Source organism: Phaseolus vulgaris, chromosome 7 (assembly GCF_000499845.2).
Source record: "Phaseolus vulgaris cultivar G19833 chromosome 7, P. vulgaris v2.0, whole genome shotgun sequence".
NCBI lineage: Eukaryota > Viridiplantae > Streptophyta > Magnoliopsida > Fabales > Fabaceae > Phaseolus > Phaseolus vulgaris.
The window spans coordinates 817,240-835,395 of NC_023753.2; the positions used below are offsets into that span (position 1 = coordinate 817,240).

Consider the following 18,156-nt stretch of genomic DNA (forward strand, 5'->3'; position numbering starts at 1 on the left):
AGAACCCGCTTTGAAATGTTGACATGTTGGAACTATTTGATAAGGTTAGATTTTCTCTCTTTTTTTTTAATTAGGTTTCAAAATACTGTAAATTTATTTCAAATATTTTCACATCCCAATACAATCTATGCAAAAAAAAACAAAAAAACTGAAGAGACAAAATAATGAACTGAATCCTTATATTAGTATATTTTGATGTTTTTATAACATATACTTAAAAATAATATCTATATTCAGTTAAAATTATAAATAAAACTCAACAATTCTCTTAATTATTTTATGAAAAGTGATTGACACCTTATGAGTAAATTATATATATTTTCCAATAAATATATTTATTAATAAAAATGTTGAGCTTAACTAATATTAATAAATATTGATTAATCTTAACATATATGGATTACTTCAAAATCTATAATCTCATTTCCAAGGACTTAGTATTCTTGATTCTTCATGCAAATAGGGATATTTAGTCTTCAAATGATAGGACTTTTTTGCATGAAAAATCTTTTATGGAGATAAGTAATTCTTTAAATTAAGAGTGATTAGTATATAAATCATCAGTTAAATAGCCTAAGAATAAATTTTAGAATTATGATACTACTAATTAAAATTAATAAATATAATTATTATAAAACATAAAACAAAATTATTATTATTAAAAAATGGTAGAAGGTTTTCTTAAATATTTACTATCAACTTGAGAAAGGTGTAAAATGTTTTAAAATAAATTATTTCATTTTTTAAACTATAAATTATTAAAGGAGAGAATTATTATTTAAATATTTTTTCTTATTAAAATATATATTATTACTGCACCAAAAACTATTCCGCTAAACAGTGTTTCTTAATACTTACTATAAAGTGGTTGACTTAATTATTTCTTAATTTTTCTTTTAACATAACACTCTACATCCTACTTACGTTCAACTATAATTAAATAATAAATAATTACATTCCAAACAATAATCAAATCTTTAGAATATAATTGCAGGGCTTTACCCCTAAGGGAGCCCTTCCAGAAATTCTCGAAGGCCTAGGCTGAACCCAGGCCTAAGAGGGGGTTTGGAAATAGTTTTCAACCAGCAATAGACGCGCCTCGGTTAGAACCTCACTAGCTGCGTCATTGCCCCAAGCGCAAAGATACTTTCAAAGGTTATTGAGAATTCTATTTATATTAAGTTCTATATACTCTATCTCATAACTTAGTCAGTGTGGGACTTTGGCCATCAACATGGTTAACCACAATTCATATTCCCTAAACTGAACTGACCAGTATTTTTCATCAACATATCAACCATCAACATTAACCATAATGCAATGATACATTCCAACCACCCATGTAAGTGAGTAGGCATCATTTTTTCCTCTTAGTGATAAACATGGTTAACCACATTCAACAGATTCATCAGCTACATATGTCTCCTTTTCCCATTGCTTAGTGCAGTGACTTTCATTCTTTTTGTCAGTATACACATCAGGAAACTGCACAAATTTTGGAACTGATAGAAAATGTAAACTCACCGTAGAAGCCAATCAGCATAATTGAATGATATCTGTGGATTTAACCAGATCTTTTTACTCTAGTTTCTCCTGCATTGTTTCTCTAGGTTTTTCCATGTAAGAATCAAACGGGTGCATTAAATAACCTTTTTTTTTTTGCTTTTAGATTGTTTGGTGATGGTTATTGAGTTATTTAGGCTATTGCTTTAATTATTGACTTTCAGTTATGTTTCATGCAAGAGTTATGGTGTTTCTTGTGACAGTAGTTGGACTTTATTCGTACCCTTGTGTATCTGATGGTCAACATTCTCTACATAGTTGTCTTTCAGACGTAACAAAATTAAAGTAAGATACACTTCAGAAGATAGGACTGAACTACTTAGATGTTTTCCATTGTGCTTCCTCAGTTGCCCTCTGAGTTTTTTTGTTACTCATAATCATATTAAAAGAACTGATATCTCAATTACAGATTTATATTATACCGTTTGGTTCTTGTTTTTATTTCTCAATGACACAAATGAAATCTCCAATTATTTGTATCATTATAATTCAAAAGCCTCCCATGTTCCAATCAATTGGGATTTAAGGTAAAGGATTTCGGTTCTAGCAATTGGGATCTAGTTGCAATCAGTAGCTTGATAATGTGAATCTTGGTTAGTTACTATATGTTCATTTTTTTGCATATATTTTGAAATTGAAATTGACATGCTTTTTCTAACATTATGTCTCTGCTGCTGAGATAATCTTTCAACAGATGCAACAAATCATCCTGCATATTTCACTTTTGGCTGTGATTCCAGGAGTTTCCTTTTGTCTACAAGTTAATTGCAAGACCTTGAGTATATTAGTTGTGGCCTCAAAACTTGAGATTTCTAAGTGGAGTTTTTTTTTACTTAGTTATTTCACGATTGGCTGAGCTAACTTGTTTTTATTTTGCTACAAACTGCTGAGTTACCTATAAAATTCTGAGGATAACCCTAACATGACCTAATATTTTCATCAATTTGGCACCATCAATTGTTGGTAACTATGGATAACTGAATACAAATATCAATTTTACTTAAATTTAAATAAATGGATCAATAATTTTTCTCTGATGAAAACAAATGGATCAACATTTTAGATTTTGTATCCAAAATTTATTTTTTAATAGAGATTTTAAAAAATATATATAGCTAAAAGTTCATTCTGACGAGCAAATTTGGTATTGGACTGCACGATTGATATTGGGAATTAAAAATCTTCCAACTGATTGCATCCATCTTATATCAAACAAAGCTCACATTGGAAAGTGATTCTTGCAAGGTACTTCAGCTATTTTTGTCGTGGTTTTTTCTGTCGTTCTAACAAAAACAAGCATAAACCACTCCTCCATTAGGGTGACTAATACAAAATTTAAAAGATTGGAGAATTAGACAATGATTTTACATTTTGCTTCCAAGTAAAAGCATTCTTATGTTTGCCTCTAGATTCCTAAGCCAGCAACAACAAAAAAACATTTGGACCGATATTTTGCAAATGATCAAGTTGTTTTTTGATAATCTATCCGCATCTAATCAAGATATCCTTTAAAAAGAGTCAAACTACAAATGAAAGAGGAAAAGTGAAGCAAATGAACTGGTCACAATAAATTCCACCAACTCATGATGAGCAAAGAATTTAAAATATTAACTCTAAAACACTGCAGCTGGGAGATACGGAGGATCAAATACACGCTCCCACTAATAATGTCATCAGAATAACATCAGCACCCACATGAGGCTATTGCAGAAACCTGCACCACTTGCTGCAGATACTGATTCTTTTCATGAACCGCAGCAAGCCGACTTTTGTGCAGGTTGGCCACCACCGTCTGCCTGGTCAGGTTGGTTAATCTTTATGGTCTGAGGCTGAATCAACAGAGAAGAGAGTATCAATGGTCAGCAATTCGGAAAAAGTCACACAACTATTCACTTATTCTGAAAGTTAGCATTAAGAAAATCCCAAATACTTCCTAACAATTATTTTTCTTCAAGTACTTGGTTGGTACACACACTGGCAAAAATGTCAGTCTTTCAGAAGAAGAGAGTACCTGCATATATCTGGCGAAAAGGAAGAACAAAGGACATAGAGAAAAGAGTTGACAAATTACCTCAGCTTTTGAATCTGTGTCTGAAAGCCTTTGCTTGATATCTCTTGCTATTGAAAAGAAAACCTCTTCCACATTCATGTTTGTTTTTGCACTCTGCATGTTTTCTTAGATATAAATGTAACGAAATTACATATAACTGTAATGAAATTGTTATTGTCACTCACAGTTTCAAAGAACTTGATACCATACTCATCAGCAAGTGCTTGACCTTTGGAAGTAGGTACAGCCTAGAGGATAAAGGAAAAACTTTTGTTTGTATCAAAATGCAGAGAAGGAGACTGATTAATCTCATATCAGTAAACAAATGCGGCTTGGACAGCATAGAGTCAAAAATGCCATAGCCTCTCAGTCAACGAATTTCAGACCCTCGCCAATTAAGAATGTAAAATGTAAATAAAAAAGTACCCCACAATGTACACACCCTTTTACTTTCATCCATATCAGCCTTGTTGCCAACAAGTATCTTGTTTACATTGTCAGAAGCATGTTGTTCAATATTGCGAATCCAATTCCTAATATCTGGATAACAATAAACAAACTACATTGAAAATCAAAAGATGGGCAGAACAAATGAAGCAAACTTAACCAAAAAGAGAGATTGTTTGACTCCCTGTTAAATGTAAATCAGAGAATGGGGAAAATACGAAATGGGGAAAATATAAAGAAAACACAATTTATTGGGTCAACTAAAGCTGAAATGAAGTCTACAATCCTCAGACACAAAAAGAATGTCATTCGTTGAAATATCTTTTAACTTCCAACACAACCAGGTCAGGGAAAGGAGATTACTATTGAAAGATGCTTCATCAGTAACATCATAGACCAGCAAGATACCCATGGCTCCTCGGTAATAAGCTGCAACAGCATGTAACATTGTAAGACAAGTCTTCCTTTCATCAAAGAAATGGAGCATGCAATATAATTTGATTTATCCATAGTATTTAAAATCAAGTAAGAATTGAACCTGACAGATTAAATCATTGTGTCCTTCTATGGAAATATAACGCAAGCCAGTGTGCACTTTACATTTATGAGTCCATGAATTAAATCACTATTCCTTCAAAACGTATAACTTCCACCCAAAAGATTTATTTTTTTATGAATAATAACTTCTCAAAACTTAATTGAGTTACTGATAATAGTTACAGAAACTATTTACCTTAAAATTTTCATTTTTATCAATCACAGCTGAAATACTTCAACTAACTTGCACATGAATGCATGCAATTTGCAAACACGACATAATTACCTACCAAGAAGACAGCTGCCAATTATGAATTCACAGCAAGGTTACACAAGACAAAATCCAAACCTGTGGTAATAGTTCGAAATCGCTCTTGACCAGCAGTATCCCAGATTTGTAACTTAATCCGTTTGCCGTCCAGTTCAATGGTTCTTATCTTAAAATCGATGCTGCCACGGATTATTATAACAAGATTTTATTTTCAACAACAAAAAGATACAGGTCTGGTTGTGTGCAAACATTTGTGTACCCAACAGCTAAAAATTGTCCATATTAAAAATGACATTCACTAAGCACTATTTTTTAAACGAGCTCAAGACATTAGGTCCCGAATTGCGATGCTTCCAAAAACCACTAAAGGAGAAACAGAAGCATTACAGACAAAATAGTCAATAGATAAATGCAAGCATCTAGAAACAAGACGACAACGTTTCACAAGGGATAAAAGAGGGGTCAAAAGATATTATACTAACCCAATGGTGGTGATGAAACTGGTTGTGAATGAACCATCAGAAAATCTCAAAAGCAGACAACTCTTCCCCACACCTGAAATTAAGAGTCAGAAAGACATTAAAAAGAAAAACTATTAGAGCAGAGGCAGCACTCCTTGTTCCATACTCAGCTATTCGAAACTATCTCCATAAAACACTGAGTCCAATTCCGAAGGAAAACTTGCAATCAGGGTTGTTAAAAGAGGTTTGCAGTGATGGAAAAGGAGAATGGGAAAGGGGGAATAACGAACCGCTGTCGCCGATAAGAAGAAGCTTGATGAGGTAATCGTAATCGGCGCGAGCTCTGGCGGGTGGTGCTGCCATGGTTGAGTGAGGAAAAAGCCCTAACGTGCAGAAGAGGGATCGGAATGGGAAATGGTTAGAAGGAGAAGGAAGCGGATCCCGTTACGTTTTGCCACCACACTTCTGCTTTCATGCTCCCGCCCACACTCTATTCTCCCCTCCGTCACTTTCTTCTCTATTCTTCTTAATATTATCTATTCATCTATATATCGACACGTGTAATAATTGATTATAGTTTTTTTACTTTTCTTATTCATAATTTATGTAACCCAGTACGAAGATAGAAATTAACACGAACACAAACATAAATACAAAATATGTGTAATTTTTAAAATATAAGACATAAAAACACGAATTTATATATTATATAATTATAAATTATATAAATTGATAATAAAGTTTATGTGAATAAGTATATTTTAGTTTTTTTAACAGAAAAAATGTTTTTCATAACTGGTTCAAAATAATTTGTTTCTTATTTTTATAATTATAATTAAAATTTATATAAGCTTGAGTTTTTAAAAAATTAATATATTTTTTTTTAAAAAAATTGTGTTAGAACTGTGTTAGAATTATTGGATATCCAACAAATATTTTTTAATTGGACATTTTATCAATACGGATCTTACGAGTGTCCTATGTCCTACCTACGAGTGTCAATGTTTCAATTCATGTGTTCAACACGGACAAATCATTTAAGAACCTCGTAATCATATTATAATTATAAATAATTAAAAAATAATATTAATATAAATAAATAAATTTATTTTATTTGTCATGTATTCAAATAATTTTACCTTTTACTTTTATTTTTTTTATTTCCTTACTTTCTTTCCCATTATCTCAACAGTACATGCTTATAAAGATTTTTTTCATATCATTATTAAATCGTGTAAAATAACATTGTTAATTTTACATTAATCATCAATTATCACAAAAGGGCAGCAACAGTATTTTATACATGATTGATACTATAAATTTCTTTTATACTAATAAGATATATACTACCAAGAATCCAACTACAGAATATGAAGTGTGACATTTTTATGCTATTCTCTGGACAGGTTTTCAGTAATAATATTACAAAGATTAGTAAATATCACAAACATTGAGTTCTAGTTTGTGATGAACTCATGAACACAAGCCCAAACAGCACACTCAAGGTAAATTCTTTGCAGATCACAGTATAAATCAACCCCCCAGATTGCAGTCTCCTGTTTGGTGGATCAAATTGTAGCTCACTGTCCCACCAACTTCCATTTTTCCACCTGCATACTCACTCCCTGCAAAAGAAACACAGTGAAGAGAGAACCAATCTTGAGGATCATCTGCTACAACAGAAATATAAATAACATAACCCCTTTCCAAATTTTAACTAGTAAAAAAAATTGATTATTTTTTTTCACAAGTGTTTACAGATAAATTGATTTATTGTTATTAAGAAGTGAATTTTAAGTCTAACTAAACTTTGTAAAACCAACTTATAAGATGGAGTTTGTCCTCACTTATATATTATCAAATGTTCTAAAGTCGATTGAGACGTTAAGACTATAACTCGTGCATGAAACTATATATTATGAGTGGTTCGATGATGGATAACCCAGATTAATAAGGTGAGGTTTGCACTCATTTATATAGTATGAAATCAAAGTTCACTTCTTAATAATTGTTGCTGATAAAGAATGAATTGAAGGAAAAAGGCACAAGATGTTACATACTTGAGTTTGACAGCACCTGGTTAAAAACAGACACATGAGTCAAATTTCTTGTGGATTTCAAACTGTCATCTGATGGGAAGATGGAGTATGGTTTGCTGGAATCAGGATTCAAGTACTGCAAGTCAGAGTAGACTTGAGGGTTCTGAAAGCACAGCTTTTCAGGTCCTATGATATGTTGGGACTGAAACTCCTCAGCTTTTGTCTTCTTATCCTTAGAATCAACCTCAGTGTCCACTTCTGATTCAGTGTTGGTAGGAGCCACGTTTTGCAGTTTTCTTTTGGATCGAGCACGCCTATTCTGAAACCAATTGTACACATTTGTTTCAGAAATTTGGCCATGCTGGCCCAGTTCAGTAGTGATCTCCTTGATTTTTTCCTTGCTTGGAGTTCCATTTCCCTGATCAAATATACGTTCAAGAATCTGAAGCTGCACAGGTGTAGGTGTCCACCTTTGTCTCGATGTTATTTTGTGTCCACCAGATATCATCAATGGATCACAGTACAGGTTTCCCAATCTAACCCCTGATCAAGAAAACAAATCAAAACATCAATATTTTCTGCAGATAATGTTGGATCTTATCTAACATAAGTCATTTTCTTTTATAAAAACTTTCAGGTACAATACAACTTCACATCTCAACTAGACTAACATCAAGAACTTAAGTCATTTTTTAAATTTTAATAAGAGTTAATTTAATTGGATGAGATTCAGAAACACTTGCTGTTCCATCCAACAATATTATTAGTGATCATTCCCTCTTATTTAAAAAATTTACTGCACAACTTGAAGACTATACTTTAGCAGCAGAAGAAGTTGCCAAAGCAAAATGCAAGGAAAAGATTGATATTCAGAAATTTCCTCTATTCAAATGTTTGTCACTTCAAAAGATCTCTACTACATGTGATGAGATAATATTACCGGAATGAACTGAAAATACAAGAAAAAACTAATTACTAGTTGCTTAAAGTGAAGCATGTAAGTGTAACATATCATTCAATCATTTCTAGAAATACTAAATGCAAAAAATGCATGTAATATCTTAAAGCATGAAAGGTATGGTTACTGGTTATGATTACAAATTTCAAATCCAATGTGCCCTGATGTAGGGGGAAAAGGTATGGTTGGTATTTGTCCCTGTCATTTTCTACTTTGTTGGAACAGGCTGGCTTAAATAGTAGAAAGTGGAAACACCTAATATCAATAATAAAAACAATATCATTTTGCATCCACTTATATCTCGACTTATATCTTATGAATTGTGATAATATCTAGTAAGATTTTCAACACACCTCCTCGTACGAGGTACGAGAATGATAACTCATGCATAAGTAAAACTATATATTATGGATAGTCTAATAACAATAATAGGTGGTATAATGAACCTAACTGAGACTTTATATCATATTAAAAAACCGATTTTAAGTCAATTTTATAAAATTGAATTAGACTTAAACTACACGTATATAATTTTACTTGATTCTTGATTTAACAGTCAAAAGGGTAAGAAACAAGATACCATAAGAATTTGCCTATAGAGGAGACAACATGGTTCATAATTACTACACAAACTAAAGAAATAATGGTAAAAAAGAAGAGGGACCTGCAAGATCCTGTTGGGCTGAGAGTGTTCTGTGCATCTCAATGAGTTGATCACAGATGGTACCATAAACAGCAATTTGTTTCCTGAGAGTTTCCAACTGTTCGTCAGTCATGACTTGGACATACATGAGTTCTCCGTTGGCATCGACATTGACATTATTGTTCCCACTCTGCTGCCACCTCTGCAGCTGATTCTGCAACTCCACCACGTTCACCATCTCTTCTGCTTTGTCCCTCTCTCTGCGACGATGATTGCGCTCTGAATTATGATGATGTTGTCGATTTGATGAAGAGAGAGAAGGAGAAAGAGAAGTCCACAAAGGTTGTCAGAAAAGCAGAAAGTGAGAGAAACAGACAAAACACACAAACATTTTAAACCAGAAATTTGATCCTCTTTAACGCTGTGCCACATGTGACTCCTTCCTCATTCTTTATATTATTTTTGCGGTGCCTACTTATTACAACATCTTCTGTAATAAATAAAAAAATGACATGAATAACATTATCAACAGAGGTAAAAATCTAGTATGTAGAAACAACGTTATTCAAATCAAATTCCACGTTCAGACCTAAATTATGTAGCTTTTGTTTGGACCACTTCATGAGTGTCCAACAATCTGCAATTTTATTTAAGCACTTTTCCAAATATGGTTATATTTTTTTATTATTTGAGTTTGTTCAGATATTATAGCCTGATGAGTTTCTCTGACTTGTAAATTTATAAAAAGTATTAAATTTAATTTTTAGTATTATTTTGTAGAGTAACTATGATCAATGTCAATAAACTTAACATGATATTTGATGGCATACAAAAAAAAATTATACTGATAAAGAAAAATCTTTTAGACATAATTGGAATGAGTTTTTTAAGTTTATTTTTATAAAAGTTAACAAACTATTATACGTAACTGGTGAGTAGATGATAGTGTTAAGATTAAAAAAAATAAAAATATTTAACTTTTAATTTTTAATTTATAGAAATGCATAGTTATAATCTTAGTCGTTACTTTTATTGTGTTAAATCATACGTGACACATAAGAACTAAAAAAAACACCATCTTTATAAGAATTAGAGATTTAATGAAAATTAAAAAAGTAAATTTATTAATTTTTGGAACCAAAGTATATTTAAATTGAAAATAAAACATTTAAATAATTAAGCTTTGAAACTTAAATCAAATGTTTGATAAATAAAAACACATTGTCTAGTTTAAAGAATATCATATAATTTATTCAAATACCAAGTCAATTGGTTGATATATTTAAAATAATTTGCGAGGAGTGGTTCCCGGCGCAATGACCGGCATATTATTGTTCCCAATTTTTATTTTATTAAAAACAGATAAACAGTTATCACAAATGGGTCCATAGCTCAGTGGTAGAGCATTTGACTGCAGATCAAGAGGTCACCGGTTCGAACCCGGTTGGGCCCTTTCATTTTGTACATTTTATAAATTAATTTATTTTGAATTATAATTTTTATTAATTAAAATTTTAAAATAATCATTTATTTCAATTATAGTTTTTTATTTTTTTTTACAAATTATTATTTAAATATATATAACCTTTTTCTATTACATCAATCAAATCAACTATAATATAACTCCTACTGGTGAGATACCATAGAATACTCTAACATTGTTGTGATAATCTTTCGTTTCTTGACTGACTATAAAAGACATGTATTGAAACATTTGAGACATCGATCAGTAAAATAATAGATAAAGGGGTCGATTATCTCAATCAAATTCTTTCATTCATCAGAATCCTACACATGAACAACCTTTCCTCCTCTCTAATAATTAAAGTAATGTATTGTTCAAATTCTTTTAAACAAAGCATGAACTGTCGCTGCAATTTTGCTGCATAGCATCATTTGAAGAAGTTTTAGTAGCTTTTCTTAGGAAAGTGAAAAAGGGGGGCATACGAAACAAATTATTCGTGTTTGAGAACAAGATTTGGTCACACCCTTATACTATTCCTGAAGTCTATCCACTCTCCTGAGGAACTAATTGATTTCGCTGTTAATGTAGATATTGAGTGCAGCACAATCAACAACATCAAATTGCATGTGGATATATCCAACTTAAGGTTCACTCGTAGGGCAAAAATACTTGAAGCCGCCACGAGAAAGCCTCTGAATTTGGAAGTTCACTCTTTATTTTTAGGGCATATTGCTCCAACGTATGTGCATACTCGTTTATGGTATCACTAGATATTGTATCTTCAGCTAATCTCACAGCTGCCATGTGAGATAATTGAAAGTTTTCCCCCATTATCTGTAGCTTCCTACATGTTTCGCCCTCGCCAAACATCATGAGGGAAACCAACAAAGATTTCAGTTCCCGTCTAGCTTCCACTGTTAGGGACATGCCTTTCAAATGCTCCACCAAGGCCATCTCCTCATCAGGACTACAATAAGGTATAAGAATAAAAAACTATTACTTCACAAGAACTCATGATTAACACAAATCAATAGTAGAGCAAGAATGGCAGAAGGAAACATTAAATTATCGTATCAAGATACCTCCCAGGACGGATTTTTCCTCTTTTCTTCTGTCGTCTGGCGTCTCTTGCCTTGCTGGTAGCAGTTGAGCTAAATGAAGCAGCAGAACTTTTCCTGGTCCTGTTGATGAAATGAGGCACAATGAAACTTCACACACCCAAAGAACAACCTTTGCTAATTTATTTATTTTTGTGAAAAGGAAAGTATGGTTCAATCTTGTCATTTTTACAATTCACTTTTAAGAAATTGAGTCGTAAAGAGAAACTCAATCATGGACATAACTGGTGTCCAGACAAATAAATGTAGCATTACAAAGAGAGTTTAGAACCATAAATGTGGTAAGATGGATAAAAATGTGCTTGAATGTGATAATAATTCTGTTACCCCCGGGATGGGGTGGGAAATGAAATGTCCGACTTTTCTCCGAAACAACAATGAGTTTCACTTATATGTCATTATACATGAAGACACAATAAATAGTTATCACAAATTTTATGAGGTAGAGACTACAGTTGTAAAAATCATAATACCACACTGCTAGATTTTGTAGCAGTTTTGTAAACAGTATATTCATTTAATGCAAGGAAGATTAATTGAGTATCATGGCTTAGTGGTTATGTCCGTTTTAACGTGTTAAAAGGCCAAAATGGTAAAATCCATCCTAAAAGTCAAGGAAAACTGACTCGGAGTATATGCCAAAAGCACATCAAATTAACATTCTGAAGCTGGGAAATTATAAAGATATATGCGACCAAGGAAAATACATACCCTGTGGTGTATGCACTCATTCCACTAAAATTACTGCTAGCTTCAGAAGCAGCATCATCCTCGATATCACTTGCTGCACGCTCCTCTGACTGGAGCTTTGCTGCAAGAAGTAGTCTTCTTTGTCGAACAGCAAGGTAACGAGCCAAGTACTTCCCCACTTTCTCTAAGCTTTCCTCGTATTCACCAGTAAGTGTGCTTGCACATTCCAAAGATGCATTCTTCACCATTTCAATTAAGTCCTGTCTTCTGTGCATAAAAACAACCCTCAAAGCCTCCTCCCAGTCCCTTGCAGTAACCAACAAATTAACACCAGTGTTAACATCTCCACAGTACTCCAGGGCAATTTTGGCAGCCTCCCCAGGTTTACCAAGTGCTTGAAGTTCTTCACAGAGCTCATTGGCAATACACAGTATCTGATCCTTTCCCAGATTAAGTAACCCAGCAACTGTAAGAACCCCGCTCCAGTTACTGATAGCTCGATAGGACTTCATAGCTTTATCCAGATTGAAACAGGATAAGTAAATTGTCGCGGCATCTTCAAAGCGTTTTTCATCACTAAGATAATCCCCCCATGCCTCAAGGAATTGCATCTTCTCAGTGTGGCCAGTAAAAAGTTGAAGAGCCAATGGAAAAAGTTGAGGATTTTCCTTCACAAGTGTCATACAATCATCATAATAACAATCACCAGCAGAAGCAAGGTGTCTGAGAGCCTTTTCAAACCTTTTCAGCTTAAGGTCAATATTATATTGCATTATTTGAGTAGGCATACGCTCCAATACCTGTAAGAATGGAAGAAACTCTTTTGGATCTTTCTGAGCATTTAATGCCACAATAGCTGCAAGATTTAAATCATAAAGACCCAAAGCAGCTTCATAGACAGCATCGGAATCAGCTAACCACAAAAGATGCTTCAAAGCTTCTTCAGCAGAAGGGTGAGACATTCTACCCTGGTCATCAGTTTGAGACAATTCCTTTTCACGGATCACTTTTATTCTCTTTAAAGCATCTTCAAGTAATGGAGGATCACTCCGAGCTAAAGTGGTCAAAATGCAAAGCTCCCTTGCTGGGCTTTCTGTTATGTGCTCCTCAATAGCTTTTCTTACAGCCATCAGAACAGAAGAAACCTTGTTACCGGCAGGACAATTCTGGGGGGGACCAACTAACGTATCATTAAGAACCTTTGGATAAGGGACAGAAACATAATTTTTGTAGAGTTTCTCCATAATATTTCCATTCTTTACAGAACAAACAAACTCGGTTATATAACCCAGATTGTTAACCTGCCTGACTACTTCAGAAGCTGACTGGGAAAATGCTTGCCAGCCACAATAATCAACAATTACATTGAAATCTATTCTTTGCCTTCTAACCATAAGCAATGCATCTTTAAAGCGGTTTTGAACCAATGCATTAATAATGGAAACCAAAACCAACTTTCTAGGGTATATACATTCTAGGTTCCCTCGTGTAGTTTGCAGTATAATGGCAGCTTCATCCCCATGTAAAACTCCAACAATTTTAGCACCTCTCTCCCATATATTTATGTAGCTTTCATTTTCCTCTTTTTTTCTATTGCTAATCCGAACAAAATTACTATATTTCAAATCTAATTCCCCATTAAATATATCAGCAATGTCAACAATAAAAAGCAAATCATGTTTAGTTGCAAGAACTAGATGTGTGATAACTTGGTCGGCCAAATTTGAGTAAAATGAGAAGGTGCTGCAGTTGTTGCAAACTATACCCCCATTAACATGTAGTCTGCCAAACTCATCCAGTCCAAAAAGCACTTGCTTTGATAGGCCAGCACTGCCAACTAGCACTACACTCATCCAAGGGCAAGCCGCAGAAAAACCTAGTTGTTCTTGAACTAGAGATCCTTTACTAATCCCAATTTCAGATACATATTCTTGGATTTCCCCCCTAGAAAACTGAATGTATGCAGCGTGCTTATTAGCAGGACATGAAGCGATGCCAAGAACCGGCTCTTCAAGGGTTTGTCGTTTTGAAACTGTTGTGTGCCATCCCGAACACGTCAGCAATCCTGGAATAACATCCTCAGAACATTCAAGTTCCATTTCATGCAAATAGAAGCCTTGAAGTCCATCATCAGTTGATGTTTGAAATGAGTCACTACTGTGACTGAAACCATAATGTGAAACGGTTAATAGCTTATGGGAATCCAACCATTCAAGATGTAAAAGAGATCCAAACACCAATTCTGTATGAGAGGCTTCAACGTTGAACTCTTTTCCCTCTAGTTCTTCCCAGGTTTCAATTGACGGAAGCTCCACAACACACAAGCTACCGTCTGAAAGAAATGCTGCTAACTGGTTCTTAGAGTTTTTACAATATACAGCCATACCCCGGACATGAGAAGAAAAATTCAGGCTAAATAAAAACATAGGAGGTGGCATCAAGGACAATGACAGCGGGGTTACACGAATATTGGAGCCATCAACGACTAGTGCAACAGAATTCTCCATAACAACAGCCGTAATCCAAACAAAGTTTAAAACCGTGACCTGACCACCAAGAGTCCAACAAATTAACTGCAGAGGCTTTGTCGGATTCCAAATGAATCTGACTTTATCTCGCTTCAAGAATCTAATTTCCTGCTTCAGGTACCAATGGTTATTGCTAAAACTCCATATCCTTACAGCGTCATAATTTTTGCATTCAACAACACCGGCAAGAAGATCAGAACTGCAATTCCACTTCAGAAACTTTACTTTTGCGTCAACACTAAACCTGCTTCTCTCTAATCCGTTCCTCTCAAAGAAAACAATAGAGGAACACTCATTTTCATCTTTCCCATGACAAACAGTTGCAACTTTAGCACCACTGGGCATCCACTCCAAAACTGCCCCGGCAAAATTTCTTGGTTCCGAAAAGGCAAGCAAATCCCCCGAATCTCGATCCCAAACCTTGATTTTTTTAAGCATAGAACCAGAGTCGGACACATCACTCATGGTAGCAAAGTATTTCCCATCTCCTCGCCAAGACACAGGAAGAAAGTTCCCTTCACCTGAAAACACACAATATTCACCATCCTAAACTAAACATCAAACAATCAAATTCACAAATCATGATATAAGTATCAAATTCATTCTCTCTCTCTCTCTCTCATCTCACTCACCATATTTGTCTCACTATCTCACTCTATTCGCTTCAACTACACAATTTGCCACATCTATAACTTTCTCTATATATACCTTTCTTCTTTCCAGCCTTCCATCCCAAAACATAAAATCTTCCAAACAACACCGATACAATACAAAACAGAGATAGAAGGCATTGAAACTAAAATAGGGTTTCAGTGTCCTTACTTACGTGACAGTCGTCAGGAACATCGTCGTGAAGTGGTGCTTCATACAACACGTCCCAATCGTGACTCATCACCAAGAGCTGCGAGAAGCCGGTGGTGACGGCAATTAGTTCTCCGTCGGGACTGAGAGACACAGCATTGACACCGCCGTCGAGCTGGCCAACGACTTGCGTTGCGCGAGAGCCGTCGTCGACATTGCAAAGCAAGAGAAGGCCGTTGGAAGTTCCAAGAAGAAGCGCTTCCTTCTCCATGAGATAGTCAAAGGAAGTAACGGAATCTCCGGGCTCCAGGTCGACGGTAACGGACTCCGCCGGTAGCGAAGCGTTACGGCTCCAAACACCGTTTTCCTGCACAAAACACAACACAACAATAATCAGAATGAAGGAATGAATGAGTGAGTAAATGAAAATGGTGAATGGTGTTGAAAACGGACATGGAAAGAGGAGAGATGGGAAGTGTAAATGAGATTGTGAGAAGAGAGGAAGAAGATGCGGTTGCGTTCGATGTCGATGGTGGAGAATCGAAGGGTTTCGTCGTTGGAATGAAGACGAAGTCCCAAAGGAACTTCATAGAAGAGTTTCAAGTTCTTCATTGCTCAAACCCTTCGCCGCTACTTTTCACTTCAGAATATAGGGTTTAACATAGTTTCTGCAATCCCCTGTTTATGCCTTCTTCATAAAAATGTTATTTTATCCAACTAAATCTATGTTGAAAATAATTAAATAAATAAAGTTATTATTATAGTTATGTAATTATGTCTACAAGGTGATGGTTTATTAATAAAATTAACTTTATGTATTTAAATTACAAATATTAAAAACTTTTTAGATAGAAGTATTTTAAATATGTTTGTAATACCAACACATCCAGATATACAAAATTATATATTATATATTATATATTTATAAATTATATAAATTAGAAAAAAAATTATGTTTATAAAGATGTTTTTCATGGGTCATACAATAAATTTAAGTTTTTAGAAAATTAATGTATTTATTCATTTTAAGATTGTGTTAGAAATTTAGAATCATTTTATAATTGTCAAAAATTCAATAATTTTTATTTAAATTAAACATTTAACCGATACATATCTTACGATTACAAGTATCATATGAATATCGATCAATGTCCGATATATATGTCTGATACATATATCCTCTTATTACAAATATAAGATTTATAAATTTTGTTTATTAATTTTTTTTATTCTTTCAAATTGTAATTTTCTTTTTCTAATTCTCTTTATTTTATTTTCATTGTAATTTTCATATTTTAAAAAAATAATAGATGATATAACAAGTTGAACTTGATAATAAGTATCTATTTTATGTTCTTTCAAACAAAAATTGTAAACATTTAAATTTAATATTGGTTATGTTAGTTGAGAAAAAATATTGTTCCCAGTAATTTAATTCTTGACTCAATTTTTTTATATTTTTTAAATCACTGCTTTTAATTCAAGACTTTATTTTAAGATGTGTAGATACGTAGGATCTTAAAATAGATAGATGAAATATATGTAGTTTAGAATTACAAGGTGAATTTTTCTCCATGCATAACTAATCAGTAATATATAATACTAAATATAAAAATATTCATTTTTAGTTTAAAGAGAGGAAAAGTGTATATAGATCAAAATTAAAACTCGCTTATAATAATAACTTAATGTATAAGAATTATGCTTATTAATTTCTTTTTTACCTTTTTTCATTGTTTTTTTCAAGTGTATTTTTTTTTTCTATAACTCTCGTTTTCTTTTACCTTTCTTTGTTACTATAATTCTCATATATATTTTTTTTTTTAAATCAAATCCTACTTACATAAGGTGATGTGTCCAAATAAAAAATATTTTGAACATATTTCACTCATAATAAATATCTTTTTATTGTGAAAATATTTTTTTATTTTTTACTTTTTAAAGTATTTTAGTTAAATACTAGTTGGATTAGTTGATAAAAGTGATAAATAAGTTAATGTAATTGAGTTAGGTTTAAAAGTTTAGTTAAATATAAAATTGAACAAACTAAGTTATTCATGTATGAAATTAAGAAGTTGGTAATAACTTTGTAATGTTTTATTGTGATGATTGGTTTAATCATAATTTAGTGCATGTTGAAAATAAGAAGTATTTTCTTCTCTTTTTTTTCATTGTGTTTTGTTTCTTATTCTTTTATAAAGATATAAAGTGTAAGTTGTTCTTTCTATTTCTTATTATCTTTTATTTTTTTGAGATTTCTACTCCAACTCTCATTTTTTTAAATCAAATCCTACTTTATAATAGGTAATGGTGATGTGCCAAGGATCAAATGTTCTTTTAAATCAGATACGAGAACACACATATACATGTTTATCTAATTCTCATTCCTACCTTATTTGGTTAATTTCATCTGAAAATTCTTTTTTTTTTTTAATAAAAATTTTCACTTTCTTTTTTATTTGTTTGACTCATTCAATCAATTAATTTCACTTTAGTTTTTAAAGTATTTTCTTATAAGAATAATTTCATTATACATCTCATTTTACTCATTTTGTGTAATTCTGTTTAAACAATTTAAGGAAACA

At 32.9% G+C, this 18,156-nt stretch overlaps 3 protein-coding genes and 2 non-coding genes across 7 annotated transcripts; 1 reads left to right on the plus strand and 4 right to left on the minus strand.

The window, feature by feature from the left end:
• Positions 1-994: 994 nt before the first annotated feature.
• Positions 995-1,145, minus strand: LOC137830811 (U4 spliceosomal RNA). Its single transcript, XR_011084283.1, has one exon. It is a non-coding gene; the product is annotated as a U4 spliceosomal RNA (small nuclear RNA).
• A 1,868-nt stretch (positions 1,146-3,013) lies between these two features.
• On the minus strand, positions 3,014-5,850 carry LOC137827912 (ras-related protein RABE1c). Its single transcript, XM_068634287.1, has 8 exons — positions 5,620-5,850; positions 5,351-5,423; positions 4,947-5,047; positions 4,424-4,489; positions 4,056-4,153; positions 3,799-3,861; positions 3,635-3,727; positions 3,014-3,392 (listed from the first exon to the last, which is right to left on the minus strand). Exons 1-8 carry the CDS (start codon positions 5,690-5,692, stop codon positions 3,309-3,311), a joined length of 651 nt encoding a protein of 216 aa, XP_068490388.1. The 5' UTR covers positions 5,693-5,850; the 3' UTR covers positions 3,014-3,308.
• An 841-nt stretch (positions 5,851-6,691) lies between these two features.
• Positions 6,692-9,397, minus strand: LOC137827913 (WUSCHEL-related homeobox 13-like). Of its 2 annotated transcripts, none has more exons than XM_068634289.1 (3): positions 8,991-9,397; positions 7,406-7,911; positions 6,692-6,954 (listed from the first exon to the last, which is right to left on the minus strand). In XM_068634289.1, exons 1-3 carry the CDS (start codon positions 9,205-9,207, stop codon positions 6,910-6,912), a joined length of 768 nt encoding a protein of 255 aa, XP_068490390.1. In that variant the 5' UTR covers positions 9,208-9,397; the 3' UTR covers positions 6,692-6,909. The 2 variants fall into 2 exon arrangements, with proteins under 2 accessions (XP_068490390.1, XP_068490389.1); XM_068634288.1 differs by having other exon boundaries at positions 7,390-7,911.
• Positions 9,398-10,350: 953 nt separating this feature from the next.
• TRNAC-GCA (transfer RNA cysteine (anticodon GCA)) lies at positions 10,351-10,422 on the plus strand. The gene has a single exon. It is a non-coding gene; the product is annotated as a tRNA-Cys (tRNA).
• A 301-nt stretch (positions 10,423-10,723) lies between these two features.
• Positions 10,724-16,263, minus strand: LOC137827915 (elongator complex protein 1). Of its 2 annotated transcripts, none has more exons than XM_068634290.1 (5): positions 16,025-16,263; positions 15,593-15,938; positions 12,264-15,291; positions 11,517-11,615; positions 10,724-11,401 (listed from the first exon to the last, which is right to left on the minus strand). In XM_068634290.1, the coding sequence occupies exons 1-5, from the start codon at positions 16,181-16,183 to the stop codon at positions 11,083-11,085; spliced, it is 3,951 nt and encodes a 1,316-aa protein (XP_068490391.1). In that variant the 5' UTR covers positions 16,184-16,263; the 3' UTR covers positions 10,724-11,082. The 2 variants fall into 2 exon arrangements, with proteins under 2 accessions (XP_068490391.1, XP_068490392.1); XM_068634291.1 differs by having other exon boundaries at positions 15,597-15,938; positions 16,025-16,251.
• Between the last annotated feature and the right edge of the window lie 1,893 nt (positions 16,264-18,156).

What these genes read in the sequence shown, in the direction of transcription:
- LOC137827913 (XM_068634288.1), bottom strand. Translation starts at nt 9,207, where the DNA reads ATGGTGAACGTGGTGGAGTTGCAGAATCAGCTGCAGAGGTGGCAGCAG. An exon ending in AGCCCAACAGGATCTTGCAG is followed by an intron (nt 7,912 to 8,990) that starts GTCCCTCTTCTT and finishes TTTCTTGATCAG; the next exon opens with GGGTTAGATTGGGAAACCTG. An exon ending in CCAGGTGCTGTCAAACTCAA is followed by an intron (nt 6,955 to 7,389) that starts GTATGTAACATC and finishes TTTCTTTTGCAG; the next exon opens with GGAGTGAGTATGCAGGTGGA.
- LOC137827912 (XM_068634287.1), bottom strand. Translation starts at nt 5,692, where the DNA reads ATGGCAGCACCACCCGCCAGAGCTCGCGCCGATTACGATTACCTCATC. An exon ending in TGATGAAGCATCTTTCAATA is followed by an intron (nt 4,154 to 4,423) that starts GTAATCTCCTTT and finishes ATTGTTATCCAG; the next exon opens with ATATTAGGAATTGGATTCGC. An exon ending in ACACAGATTCAAAAGCTGAG is followed by an intron (nt 3,393 to 3,634) that starts GTAATTTGTCAA and finishes CTGTTGATTCAG; the next exon opens with CCTCAGACCATAAAGATTAA.
- LOC137827915 (XM_068634290.1), bottom strand. Translation starts at nt 16,183, where the DNA reads ATGAAGAACTTGAAACTCTTCTATGAAGTTCCTTTGGGACTTCGTCTT. An exon ending in TCCTGACGACTGTCACGTAA is followed by an intron (nt 15,292 to 15,592) that starts GTAAGGACACTG and finishes GTGTGTTTTCAG; the next exon opens with GTGAAGGGAACTTTCTTCCT. An exon ending in ATGAGTGCATACACCACAGG is followed by an intron (nt 11,616 to 12,263) that starts GTATGTATTTTC and finishes TTTCATCAACAG; the next exon opens with GACCAGGAAAAGTTCTGCTG.